A 13883-nucleotide genomic window follows, 5' to 3' on the forward strand; every position below is an offset into this window, starting at 1 on the left:
GCTTTAATGTTAAAAGTTGCATCTTTTTTCCCTTTTTCCTCCCAAAGTCTTGTGACGATATTATTATTTAATATGCAAATTTGTCAAACTAATTGTTTTGTCTTTATTTCGTTATTGTATCAGGAATTTACTTTTGTCCACATATTTGTCTTCTGGCTGCTAACGTAAACAACATGGCGACCGGCGAATTTGTGAGAGAGCTTACTCAGTGATCAGGGGTAGCTGCCTTTTGTCTCACTCTGCTATGTTGTATTCATGATTTGCTTGAGTGGAGTGTGTGGTCGGCTGATTGACTGACTGACTGTTTAATGGGTTTATGCTTTGCAAGAAATGCAGTTTAGTTTGATAGCTCCGTCTTAAATTAGTTTTGAGTTTGTTGCTGCTGCCTTTTGTTTTTGGGACTGGGAGTCTTCTTCTTCTTCTTCTGCGTTCGTGGGATGAAACTCCCACGTACACTCGTGTTTTTTGCACGAGTGGAATTTTACGTGTATGACCGTTTTTTACCCCGCCATTTAGGCAGCCATACGCCGTTTTTGGAGGAAGCATGCTGGGTATTTTCGTGTTTCTATAACCCACCGAACTCTGACATGGATTACAGGATCTTTTTCGTGCGCACTTGGTCTTGTGCTTGCGTGTACACACGGCGGTGTTCGGACACCGAGGAGAGTCTGCACACAAAGTTGACTCTGAGAAATAAATCTTTCGCCGACAGCGGCCAACTGGATACAAATCCAGCACGCTACCGACTGAGCTACATCCCCGCCCTGGGACTGGGATTGAGTTGTATTCCTTCCTAGAATCATGCTATATGGCCTTTGCCTACAGCGTCAGATGTTTGGTGATATGGTTATCATTTACTTAACTGCTCTCTCTCTCTCTCTCTCTCTCTCTCTCTCTCTCTCTCTCTCTCTCTCTCTCTCTCTCTCTCTCTCTCTCTCTCTCTCTCTCTCTCTCTCTCTCTCTCTCCCTGTGCATGCCGACAGGCGTGTGTGTATGCTCTCCAAACATTCACTGTGCCTGATGCAATTTTTATTTATTATCACGAGACTTTTAAAATATCATGCATCTGTCCAGGGTTACATCCACAGCAACTCTACAACAAGAAAGAAAGAGGCCATGAAATGAATGGATCATTTTATGCCAGCAGAGAGACTTAGTGTAATCACTAATAAAACCGTATCACAATTTCAAGTCAGACACTAACAAAGCTGTATGAATTTAATCCTTCAAATGAGTAGCACTAGCAGGCAAATCAAACAAATTATTTGAAATAGAAGGAAAAAAAACACACACACACAGATAATACAGCCTGCCAAAATACCAGACTTTCAAACAGTGGCAAATAAACAATAGCACAAAGATGTCAGTCATGATGAGGCCAGACAGTGGGACAAAGTCTAGGGCAGCAAGCCAGAGAGACGTCAACATACACATTAACGAGCTTCAGCAGCAGCTTACCAAAAGTCGCGGAGAGACTCAGCGAGCAAGAGACAAGCTCAACTGCCTGATCTCTCTTGTTAGAAGGTGATAATGAAGAATGTATTACTATGTGTAATCTAAACAACTTTGTTTTTTAACTATGTGTAATGTTATGTTTGTGTATTAAGTAAGTTCAGCATTGTAAATAAATTCCTGTGATTTTCATTTTCCTTGCAAGATAACTTTTAATTTTCTTTTTAAATCAGTTTTGCTGTTGTTGTTTTTTTAATTTGTGTGGCACTTTTGTTTTAATTGTTTTTGCCTTTGTATTTTAGGCGCATAAAGACAATTCAGTTTATAGGTGTGTGTTGTTTTTTATCTTACTATTTTCATTTTGACAGCAATGAACTGTAAGATTTTAGGCTAGATGTGCTTCTCCAATTTTTTTATCCAGGACATATGAAAATAATTTCTTTTCATTTCTAGATCATGGAATGGAGACAGGAATGCATCTATACATCTTGCAAACATAGTTGGTAAGTGAGACACGTGGTCAGAAGCTTCAGTCTGCACACATACACACTCAAACTGCTGTTGTTAAAGGGGGTTGGTTCAGATTGATAGGTGAACGCGACAAAGATTTGTTTACAACTTTTTGTTGGTGGTGTAGAGTGGATCAAGGGGAAGCAACATTCTATCAAGAACCAAATCAAACAAATCAAAGCAAGAAATGTGAAAACAATTCTTAAACATGTATCCTTTATTTTCTAAAACTCAGAAGAAAATTTAGCTTTAAAAAGCACAGATGGAAAGCATTTTAAGTGATATCCAGCAGGCTTACATTTTGAATCAGCACCATGCACACATGTCCAAGGTGCACCTTTCTTGTTGAACAGGTCTGGACCTCCCTCCTGACTTGCTGGATTCCGGCGGCACAGCAGGAAGACCCACGTCCAGAGTCAATACTGCAAGCAGGCTAGAAGTGAGTTGATTGCATTGTGCATTTGTGGTTAGCAAATTATATATATGAATCGACGATTTTCGGAAATAACTCTTGTCATGTGTGTATGGGTTGTGAAAGAGTGAGTACCCTTGCTTTCGCTTGGACAAATATTGACAAGTGGTTCCTGTACACGTGTAAGAGACACACCCCCTTGCTAGTGACTGGCTGGCCTATAATGTCACGTGGGACACTACAGACCAGTCACTAGCTTCTTCTTCTTCTTCTGCGTTCGTGGGCTGAAACTCCCATGTACACTCGTGTTTTTTGCACGAGTGGAATTTTACGTGTATGACCGTTTTTTACCCCGCCATTTAGGCAGCCATACGCCGTTTTCGGAGGAAGCATGCTGGGTATTTTCGTGTTTCTATAACCCACCGAACTCTGACATGGATTACAGGATCTTTTTCGTGCGCACTTGGTCTTGTGCTTGCGTGTACACACGGGGGGTGTTCGGACACCGAGGAGAGTCTGCACACAAAGTTGACTCTGAGAAATAAATCTCTCGCCGAACGTGGAGACGAACTCACGCTGACAGCGGCCAACTGGATACACTTGAAATCCAGCGCGCTACCGACTGAGCTACATCCCCGCCCTCCAGTCACTAGCAAGAGGGCTTGTCTCGAACACATGTACTGGAACTAAGTGTCCATATTTGTCAGAGAACAAGCAAGAGTACTCACTCTTTCACAACCCCTACAAACCAGACAGAGTTATTTCCGGAATTCGTCTATTGCCGTACAGAAGTTCTGGAACCGATGTTCTTTTTTTCCCTTTTTTTTCCCCCGATGTTCTTGATTCATTGGCAAACATGCAGAAGATTTGTTTGATTTGCAAGTACATGTACACAGAAAACCATGACTGTTACATGTTTTGATTAAGGAGGAATATATATTGGGGTTGGGTTAAAGTAGCCATGACGAAAAAAATAGTTGGGATTTCCACATTGGCCATTGGTAATGGTGTGCTTTGCACATCAAACAAGACTAATGTTATATCAACATTATATTTTGCGTGCCGTCTACGTGAGTATGTGTGTGTGTGTGTGTGTGTGTGTGTGTTTGAGGGAAGAATAAGAGAGATAGACAGCTAGACAGAGAACACCAGAGAAAGAAAAAAAGAACGCGCAAGAAAGAATATGACGTCATAACTCATCATGACAATTTAATACACTGAAGATCACGTGCCGTCATTCCGTACTTTCATACCATCCTGACGAAGGCAGTTTATCTGCCGAAATATTGATCAAAACAAGTATTTAACCTGGTTACTGGTGTGTCTTCTTTTTACTAATGTTATATATATGCACAGTTTTTGTTCTTAAAATACAATACATCTATTCACACACACACACACACACACACACACACACACACACACACACACACACACACACACAGCAACAGAAACATGCACACACGCTCACACAAGCATGCACACACATACACACACAAACACACAAACACACAAACACAAACACACACACACACACACACACACACACACACACACACACACACACACACACACACAGAAGGAAAAAAGTGTAAACGGAGAAAGCAGATGAGTGCAATTTTTCTAAGTTGTGCTTTCATTTCTTTGAAGCCGAACATCAGATGTACTTTAATTTCTATAGAATCGAGCAGTTATGAACTGGAAGCGACTGACTCTGAGACTGCTGGACAGAGATTACAAGATGATGCAGCAAGAGATCGAGGAGCACCAGCGCCTCTACATCGAGAACCGCAGTCGCTACATGGATGAGGTCATGAACAGCCACCAGCAAGACATGACTCATGTGTCCCTCAGCAGACCCTCTTCCGGCAAGGTGTCCTCCGTAGATCAGCACTTTTTGCAGCAGCATAACAAGGTAGAGGACTATTGCCATCCGTAGATCAGCACTTTTTTGCAGCAGCATAACAAGGTAGAGGACTATATTGCCATCCGTAGATCAGCACTTTTTGCAGCAGCATAACAAGGTAGAGGACTATTGCCATCCGTAGATCAGCACTTTTTGCAGCAGCATAACAAGGTAGAGGACTATTGTTATCCGTAGATCAGCAGTTTTTACAGCTGCATAGCAAGGTAGAGGACTATTGCCATCCGTAGATTAGCAGTTTTTGACTCACATGCGAAGCAAAAGTGAGTCTATGTACTCACCCGAGTCGTCCGTCCGTCCGGACGGCCGTCCGGAAAACTTTAACATTGGATATTTCTTGGACACTATTCAGTCTATCAGTACCAAATTTGGCAAGATGGTGTATGATGACAAGGCCCCAAAAAACTTACATAGCATCTTGACCTTGCTTCAAGGTCAAGGTCGCAGGGGCCATAAATGTTGTCTAAAAAACAGCTATTTTTCACATTTTTCACATTTTCTCTGAAGTTTTTGAGATTCAATACCTCACCTATATATGATATATAGGGCAAAGTAAGCCCCATCTTTTGATACCAGTTTGGTTTACCTTGCTTCAAGGTCAAGGTCACAGGAGCTCTTCAAAGTTGGATTGTATACATATTTTGAAGTGACCTTGACCCTGAACTATGGAAGATAACTGTTTCAAACTTAAAAATTATGTGGGGCACATGTTATGCTTTGATCATGAGACACATTTGGTCACATATGATCAAGGTCAAGGTCACTTTGACCCTTATGAAATGTGACCAAAATAAGGTAGTGAACCACTAAAAGTGACCATATCTCATGGTAGAAAGAGCCAATAAGCACCATTGTACTTCCTATGCCTTGAATTAACAGCTTTGTGTTGCATGACCTTGGATGACCTTGACCTTGGGTCAAGGTCACATGTATTTTGGTAGGAAAAATGTGTAAAGCAGTTCTTAGTGTATGATGTCATTGCTAGGTTTAGTTATTTGACCTTGACCCTGAAGGTCAAGGTCATGTAAAGGTCAAGGTCAAGCATGTGAGTCGTATGGGCTTTGCCCTTTTTGTTACAGCTGCATAGCAGCTAGAGGACTTTTGCCATCGTAAATACAGCTGTACAATAAGGTATTAAACTATTGTCATCTGTAGATCAGAGAAACAAAGGGACGGAAGCGCTCTAAATGCATACGACATGTGGAACATGAGTAAGCAAGAAAAGTGCGGAACCAATCTCCTGGCACCTGAGAGTGAGTGCATGAGTTTGTGTGCTTTGTTTGTGTTGTAGATGCCTGTGTCCACATTTGTGAACCTGTCTATGCACATGTGTGTGTGTATTTGACAGTTTGTGTCCGTGCATGTATGTGTCAATTTACAAGTTGAAACTGATAACCAGAGTGTTTTGTTGTGGAACAGGTCGGAACCGATGGAAGGAATGAAATGAGACGCCCTCTGTACCGTCCCACCAAATCAGCGGGGACGCGACGCCACAATACCTCCCGTGATGTGGTGGACCAGGCCGAGGTCAAACTGCGAGACCTCTTTGTTGAAGCACAGCCGCCTTGCGCCTTCCCTCCTGGTGGCCCCTCTGATGGTGTGAGTTTACATACTACTTATCTTGTGTTCTTCTGGTCTGGTTATTTGTCATTTACCTTATTTATTTATTTCTGTCATCTATTTGTCTGTCTGTAAGTCTAAATAGAGTAGATGCATGCTTACTCAAGGCTGGCAGGGATGCGCAGGCACAGCTCTAAACTGTATCTTAAACTTTGCATACAGCAAAGAGATTTATAGATATGCCTTTGTTTGAATATCTGTGTGTGTGCCTCCATGTTGAGAAGTTATGGGGTTGATACAGAATGCCCTGAACATGATGTCAGCAGGCATCATATAACAGATAACAATTCAAAACGTCTTTCATAAGCTTCATACAAAAGGGAGAGAATATAATCCAGCAATGTTTGTTTTTAAAATGTTTAGTATGGTTGCGTTGTTCTCTTTGTTGCACACTAATATTGTGTTAACTAGTTAACCACAGGGTGTCCTTGCCCCGTGTGGACCTCATGCATTGTGACTTGGTTCTGTAATTATGAAATTTCCCTTTTTCCTGCCCGAGCCTTTGTACTTGACTGGTGTTTGTTTCTGTTTATCTCCATCAGATTAACTTTGAACGTGTGTTGTGTTGCGAATTTAGTTGAGCTATATCGTTTCCTTTGCATCTGCCTGATCAAGCTTTAGGTCTCTAAGGAATCACTTTCCTTTTTTGTGCACCTTGTGTGAGTTTGTCGTTTAATGAGTGTTTACATTTTTTCTGTTGTCAATCTGAAACATACTTAGTGATTTAAACGAGCAGAAAACATTCTGTTGGTTTCAGGCACTTGCAGGCTTGAAGGAGAAACAAACTACCATTCAAAAGCGCATCCGTCAAGATTATGATGATTCTAAGCGCTATGTGCAGGTATGTTCATAATAATTGTAGAAGGAAACTTTTTTTTTTAATGAGTAACGTCAAGACAGTGGACTTTAGGATCTGTTTTAGCACTGTAATTGTAAAAACATTTTATGTGTCTGCGTGCGATAGGTATGTGGTTTGTCTGTACATCTTTAATTCAGTGTTACATGTATTTTGTTTCCAGCATAATAACTGGATAGGTGATGTGAAATGAGTCGTGTCATCGAGATCAAGTCCCGAAGTTGCGTGTGTGTATAAAAGTCAGACCTGGGAACCCATACTATTTTGCCGTATTTTGTACGCATGATTGTCTAGAATACGATCAGTACGGTCAGTTAAAAAAAAAGGCGACGTGAACAATTCCCAGACTACTTTTCTTCACAAGCGCATCCCGAAGCCGATCCAGTGTTTTGACACATGATTACAGTTTTTGAGTCACTTGAGAAAAAGTGACTCTATGTAATCGGTCAGTGTTAGTCTGTCCGGCCGGCCGGCCGGCCGGCCGGCCGTCCGTAGACACCACCTTAACGTTGGACTTTTCTCGGAAACTATCAAAGCGATCGGGCTCATATTTTGTTTAGTCGTGACCTCCAATGACCTCTACACTTTAACGATGGTTTCGTTGACCTTTGACCTTTTTCAAGGTCACAGGTCAGCGTCAAAGGAAAAATTAGACATTTTATATCTTTGACAAAGTTCATCGGATGTGATTGAAACTTTGTAGGATTATTCTTTACATCAAAGTATTTACATCTGTAGCCTTTTACGAACGTTATCAGAAAAACAAGGGAGATAACTAGCCTTTTCTGTTCGGCAACACACAACTTAACGTTGGGCTTTTCTCGGAAACTATAAAAGTGACCGGGCTCAAATTTTATGTGAACGTGACTCATTGTGTTGTGAATAGCAATTTCTTCCTGTCCATCTGATGCCTCATATAATATTCAGAACTGCGAAAGTGACTCGATCGAGCGTTTGCTCTTCTTGTTCTCAGTAAACATTGAAAGAAGCATTTGTATTAAATGTATTGGTAAACTTAATAAATAGTGCCACGGATGCATACGAAGCATGTTTGAAGCATGGATGTTCAAAATGCTGTGTGGAATATGCTCATTTTTTGACTCACATGCGAAGCAAAAGTGAGTCTATGTACTCACCCGAGTCGTCCGTCCGTCCGTCCGTCCGTCCGTCCGTCCGGAAAACTTTAACGTTGGATTTTCTTGGACACTATTAAGTCTATCAACACCTGATGTTGCCTGATGGTGTATGGTTACAAGATCTCAAAAAACATGTGCGGCAACTTGACCTCACTTCAAGTTCAAGGTCACAGGGGCCGTAATTGTTGTCTTAAAAACGACCATTTTTCACATTTTCGCATTTTCTCTGAAGTTTTTGAGATTTAATACCTCACCTATATATGATATATAGGGCAAAGTAAGCCCCATCTTTTGATACCAGTTTGGTTTACCTTGCTTCAAGGTCAAGGTCACAGGAGCTCTTCAAAGTTGGATTGTATACATATTTTGAAGTGACCTTGACCCTGAACTATGGAAGATAACTGTTTCAAACTTAAAAATTATGTGGGGCACATGTTATGCTTTGATCATGAGACACATTTGGTCACATATGATCAAGGTCAAGGTCACTTTGACCCTTATGAAATGTGACCAAAATAAGGTAGTGAACCACTAAAAGTGACCATATCTCATGGTAGAAAGAGCCAATAAGCACCACTGTACTTCCTATGTCTTGAATTAACAGCTTTGTGTTGCATGACCTTGGATGACCTTGGGTCAAGGTCACATGTATTTTGGTAGGAAAAATGTGTAAAGCAGTTCTTAGTGTATGATGTCATTGCTAGGTTTAGTTATTTGACCTTGACCCTCAAGGTCATGTAAAGGTCAAGGTCAAGCATGTGAGTCGTATGGGCTTTGCCCTTCTTTTTGTCAATACAAAATGACCCCCCCCCCAGCCCTCCTATTCGTGACTGATGCTGTTGTTATTTCATGGCCCTCCTTTCCGCTTGTTCTTAAAATGCACCAAGTTTGTTTGAGAATACCAGGGGTTCCTAGGTCTGAAAAGTGCACCTGCATGCTTTTCTGCCTATGTGTGCATGCTTGTGTGATATGTTGTGTGTGTGTGTGTGTGTGTGTGTGTGTGTGTGTGTGTGTGTGTGTGAATCTGTGCATGTGCATGTACGCTTTTGTCGACGTTGTTAGTCTATCCCTGTTTATGATTTCAGGGACAGCTTTTCAGTGCCCAAGACATGCTAACAAAAAAACCACGCCCTGTTAGTCCTGTGCTGCTTCGTGAACATGACAGACAGCGAGCACGCCCCAGGAGTGCTGTCAATGCCACAACAACCAACTTTTGTGAGTGCGCACAGTCAGATTAAGATAGCAAATCCACATACAAAAATAACTTTGACGTACATAGTAAACTCGAGGCAGTCAGGCAGCTCAGCAGGCAGCATTCTGTCTTAGACTAAAACTACATGTACTCATTTCTCCTCCGTGTGTGTGTGTGTGCGTGCGTGTGTGCGTGCGTGTGTGCATGTGTGTGTGTGCACTGTCTGTTTATGACAAGACCTTCAGCTTCTGTTGTCTGTTGTTCTCGGAAATGTAGATCGAATGGAATAGAACGCCAACTGAATAGCGATAAGCCGTTTGAGAATGACTTGTTTGCTTAAGCCCTTCTCAAACGGCTCACTTGCAGGTTGCTTTCGCTTTATCATAAACTCATTTATAGCTAAGGCCGAAATGTATCTGTGTGTGTGCCCATGTTTATGTCTGTGTGGGCCTGTGTGTTTACTGATCAACACCAATGGCATCACATTAGTTTTAGTTACTGAACTGGAACCATGTGTCTGTTGCCAGTGTCCAAGACTGACATTGTTTTATGATTCTTGCAGCTTCTGAAGCAGATACAAAAGACTGGCTGCTGAAGAATGAAACGACACGGCCAGTCTCTGCGAAGAAGCCCCCAGGAAAACTTAGACGGGGTTCAGCCACTAGTAGTGCCCAGTTTACAGGCAACCCCCAGCAACACAGCTCCACTCCCTCCACCACCTTCATCACCAACACTAACACCAACGCCATTCCCTCCGACGGCTATCACACCGACTCCTTTGCCAAGCACATTCCTCCGCTGCCCGAAGAGCTGGGAGAAGATTTCTTTGACGCTCAGGCCAGCCAGCCGCCGATCTCTGTGAGAGTTAGGAACGCCATCACACGCCCAGAACATGTCGACAAGTTCACACACGACCTCCTCCAAATGGAAGAGATGGAGAGACAGTTCAAGAAAAACGCTGTGTCTTTGCAGAAGCGGCTTGGTCTACCTGAAAATGGAATGGTATAGACTAGCTGCGGGGCTTTCCTTGGAAAGACTGCTAGTTCAAGAAACATTCTGTGGCTTTCTAGAAGTGGCTGCCCAGTCTTCTTGAAAATGGAATGACATGGAGCGCCACATGGGGCTTGCTTGGAGCTGACCGGCATCTCGGCATAATTAAATTCCTGTGATGAAAAGGAACTATCTGTAGAGTGCAAACTCTGCAAGTTCTTCCCTGCTTTTGTTAAGAAGATGCTATAAACGAGACTGACATCAGAAAGATTTAAAGACTGGTCAGTGCATTTTTTGGTGAAGTGTGTTTTCAGGTATAACATTATGTGATAAATGTGTTACTTGTGTTGTATTTTTTGCTCTTCCTTAAACTCGTAGAAGCTTCTTTGTGATTTTGTGCTGCTGTAAACTATTTTGGGAAAGTGTCCCTTTGGTTGCATGCTGTTTTTATCATGCAGATGAGACTGTAACTGTTTTAAAGTTACAGCAACCTCAAACAATTATGTGCATTGAATTGAAAGTAATATTGGCTTTAACTTGTACACAAAAAATAGTATACCTAAAGTAATTTTGTGCGACACTACTTTTATGAATTACAGCATGAATTTCATCATGATTTTTAGAGTGCACATGTTTTAAGATTTGTGCAATCTTTCCTAGTGTCTGAAAGGCCCCTTCAAGCCTTCGCACTTGATGTCAGCAATTTGGAAGTTTCCATAGAGTTTGTAAAAAGGCTTTGATTGATTTCCCTTCTTTTATTTAATTAGATGCATGTCGCCAATAGCTTTTCAGTTCCATTCAATTTCATTTTGCAACCAAAAGTTCTTCTCCTCATACTGTTTTACCAAATACACATATTTCCAGCTTTCCATATGTAAAGGCTGCTCATTTTCTAGGCATTATATAAAACAAAAGTTACCTGTGTTATCCTTTCATGCTTGTTTTTTTATTTTAACATTGCATATGTTGTTACGTTATAAGCTTGATTAAAGCTCTGTCATAATTTTCATAACTTTGTTCATTGTAAATCAGGTTGAACATTTCACAAAATTTAATTACATCAACTGTGTGCATTGCTGTCTCATTGGTGAAACTTGACATGGTCGTTTGGGGTAACATATTTTTTACTTTGTACGATTTATACATAAAAATGTACAGGAGATATATATAGGGGATAGTCATGTTCTGTTACAGGCTAAGTTAAGTTTGTATACAGTATCCAGTCAGACCTGTCTATAATGACCGCCTAAAGGACCGACCAAAAGTGGACATTATATAGACAGGCATTGAAAAGGGGAATTATATATTAAAAATATCTGGTTGGGGATCTTATCGGGTGGTTGTTGTGGGTAATTTTTTGTTTTTTTTAGAGGCGGTTGCCGGGGCAGGTACGACTGTACTAGTTTATTAGCTCTGTTCAGAGAAACATGCACATGCCTGATAATGTCAGTCCGTTTTATATTAAAATGTAAGCAGACGCAGTTTGTACCCATACTGAAAACTACCCTGTGTATTTCATTGACATGGATGCATGCATGTTCCTCTGTGTGCAACCTTCTTCTTCTTCTTCTGCGTTCGTGGGCTGAAACTCCCCCGTTCACTCGTGTTTTTGCACGAGTGGAGTTTTACGTGTTTGACCGTTTTTACCCCGCCATTTAGGCAGCCATACGCCGCTTTCGGAGGAAGCATGCTGGGTATTTTCGTGTTTCTATAACCCACCGAACTCTGACATGGATTACAGGATCTTTTTCGTGCGCACTTGGTCTTGTGCTTGCGTGTACACACGAAGGGGGATAAGGCACTAGCAGGTCTTCACATAAGTTGACCTGGGAGATCGGAAAAATCTCTACCTTAACCCACCAGGCGCGGCTGGGATTCGAACCCACGACCTTCCGCTTTGGAGGCCGGCATCTTACCACCAAGCCATTGCAACCGTCTTGTGTGCAACCTAGTGAGTGTGCACAGCTATAATCGTGTCGGGCAGTACTTGTAATGCATGCATGCCTACAGTGTTTCATCTGCACTTAACAGTTGGAGCTGAAGATTGTTGTTACTTAAATTGCTGCTGTTGAAGACAATTGATAAAATGTTAATTCCTCAGCACAGAATAAAGAATATGTACACCATCGATCCCAGAGATCAATTCCAACAATTGTTGAAATGGTGATCTGTTTAGATGTGTGTGTGTAGCATTTTGGTACAGGTTATACCAAAGATGATCTGCATAAAAGATGATATTTGTAAGTTGTCCCCCAAAAGTGCGATAAAGCCTGAATGCTATGTTAATATCAGTTTTGAGACAATTAACTTGAAGGCACAATGCATGCATGTTTCACAGTTTCCACTATAAGCACAAGGTAAATGCTCATAGATGTTTTCTATTTCTGCAAGGTGATGTGAGCTTGTTTCTCTTTAAAATCATTATCTGACTTCCAATATGCCTTTCTCCCTTGATCTTCTTCTTCTGCGTTCGTGGGCTGAAACTCCCATGTACACTCGTGTTTTTTGCACAAGTGGAATTTTACGTGTACATGTATGACCGTTTTTTACCCCACCATTTAGGCAGCCATACGCCGTTTTCGGAGGAATTCTCCCTTGATGCTGCTGAAGGAATAAATGTTCACATACATGTAACCCAAGTGTTATCATCTATTCAGATTTTTTGTTTTTCTGCAGGTGGGTGGGTATAATGACAGTACATTCCTTTCAAGGGAAGTACTGGTACTGCTGTTTTTGTCTCATAAATATTATTTGCTAAATAAAAACAAATATTTCTCAAGATTCGATCTGTTCACTAACAATTAAAGTTTGGCTTGAATGTGATGCGATGTTGTGCCGTAAAAATGCAGTGAAAATTAAAGATCAAGCTTGAAACATTCATTCTTACAATCAAATTATTGAACCAATATCCCACTTGTGACGCAGCATATGTGACACAATCCACTATACTGACCACAAAAAAAGAAACAGTGAAGGTATATATTATGCCCGTTTCTTTCACTAATTGCTGCTTCTCTCTTGTCCTCTCCAAACCACCTTGTTCAGGATTTTGTTTGAAAAGTGTTGACCATTACTGAAACCAGTTATACAGTGGAACATACTTATAAGAAAGTCAAGGGGAATTTTTTATTTTTGTTTGCTTTTTCATATCTAAGGTTTTTCTTATCCAGAGACTCTGGATATAAGAAATATGTCTGTCTGTCTGTTACCACAAGGAAAACAGAAAAATAGACCAGAAAGAAATAAAAATAAAAGAGAAACAATACCACATATTTCATTTTCTGGATTTGACTAGAAAAATAGTGCAGGATTTATGTTAACCTGTGTGATATTTGTTTGTTTGTTTGCTTAACGCCCAGCCGACAACGAAGGGCCATATCAGGGCGGTGTTGCTTTGACATATAACGTGCGCCACACACAAGACAGAAGTTGCAGCACAGGCTTCATGTCTCACCCAGTCACATTATTCTGACACCGGACCAACCAGTCCTAGCACTAACCCCATAATGCCAGATGCCAGGCGGAGCAGCCACTAGATTGCCAATTTTAAAGTCTTAGGTATGACCCGGCCGGGGTTCGAACCCATGACCTCCCGATCACAGGGCGGACGCCTTACCACTAGGCCAACCGTGCCGGTCCTGTGTGATATAAATGAATATTAAAAAACACAACAACAAAAACAAACAAAAACTAGATTCACACACACACACACACACACACACACACACAAAATAAAGAGATAAATAATTCAATAGCATTTTTTTGTGATGGCCAATGTATATATATCTAAT

The 13883-nt window shown here is 41.2% G+C and overlaps 1 protein-coding gene across 1 annotated transcript; it reads left to right on the top strand.

The window, feature by feature from the left end:
* Positions 1 to 163: 163 nt before the first annotated feature.
* LOC138973389 (uncharacterized) lies at positions 164 to 13772 on the top strand. Its single transcript, XM_070346107.1, has 9 exons — positions 164 to 218; positions 1075 to 1524; positions 1906 to 1955; positions 2316 to 2401; positions 4056 to 4289; positions 5718 to 5897; positions 6676 to 6759; positions 8996 to 9125; positions 9665 to 13772. Exons 2-9 carry the CDS (start codon positions 1361 to 1363, stop codon positions 10108 to 10110), a joined length of 1374 nt encoding a protein of 457 aa, XP_070202208.1. The 5' UTR covers positions 164 to 218; positions 1075 to 1360; the 3' UTR covers positions 10111 to 13772.
* Positions 13773 to 13883: the final 111 nt, after the last annotated feature.

The sequence above is a fragment of the Littorina saxatilis genome, linkage group LG1, assembly GCF_037325665.1.
Source record: "Littorina saxatilis isolate snail1 linkage group LG1, US_GU_Lsax_2.0, whole genome shotgun sequence".
NCBI lineage: Eukaryota > Metazoa > Mollusca > Gastropoda > Littorinimorpha > Littorinidae > Littorina > Littorina saxatilis.

Excerpts from the sequence above, each read along its gene's own strand:
- LOC138973389 (XM_070346107.1), top strand. The coding sequence starts at position 1,361 with ATGTCAGTCATGATGAGGCCAGACAGTGGGACAAAGTCTAGGGCAGCA. Across the intron at positions 1,956-2,315 it reads ACATCTTGCAAACATAGTTG|GTCTGGACCTCCCTCCTGAC; the intron begins GTAAGTGAGACA and ends CTTGTTGAACAG. Across the intron at positions 9,126-9,664 it reads TGCCACAACAACCAACTTTT|CTTCTGAAGCAGATACAAAA; the intron begins GTGAGTGCGCAC and ends TGATTCTTGCAG.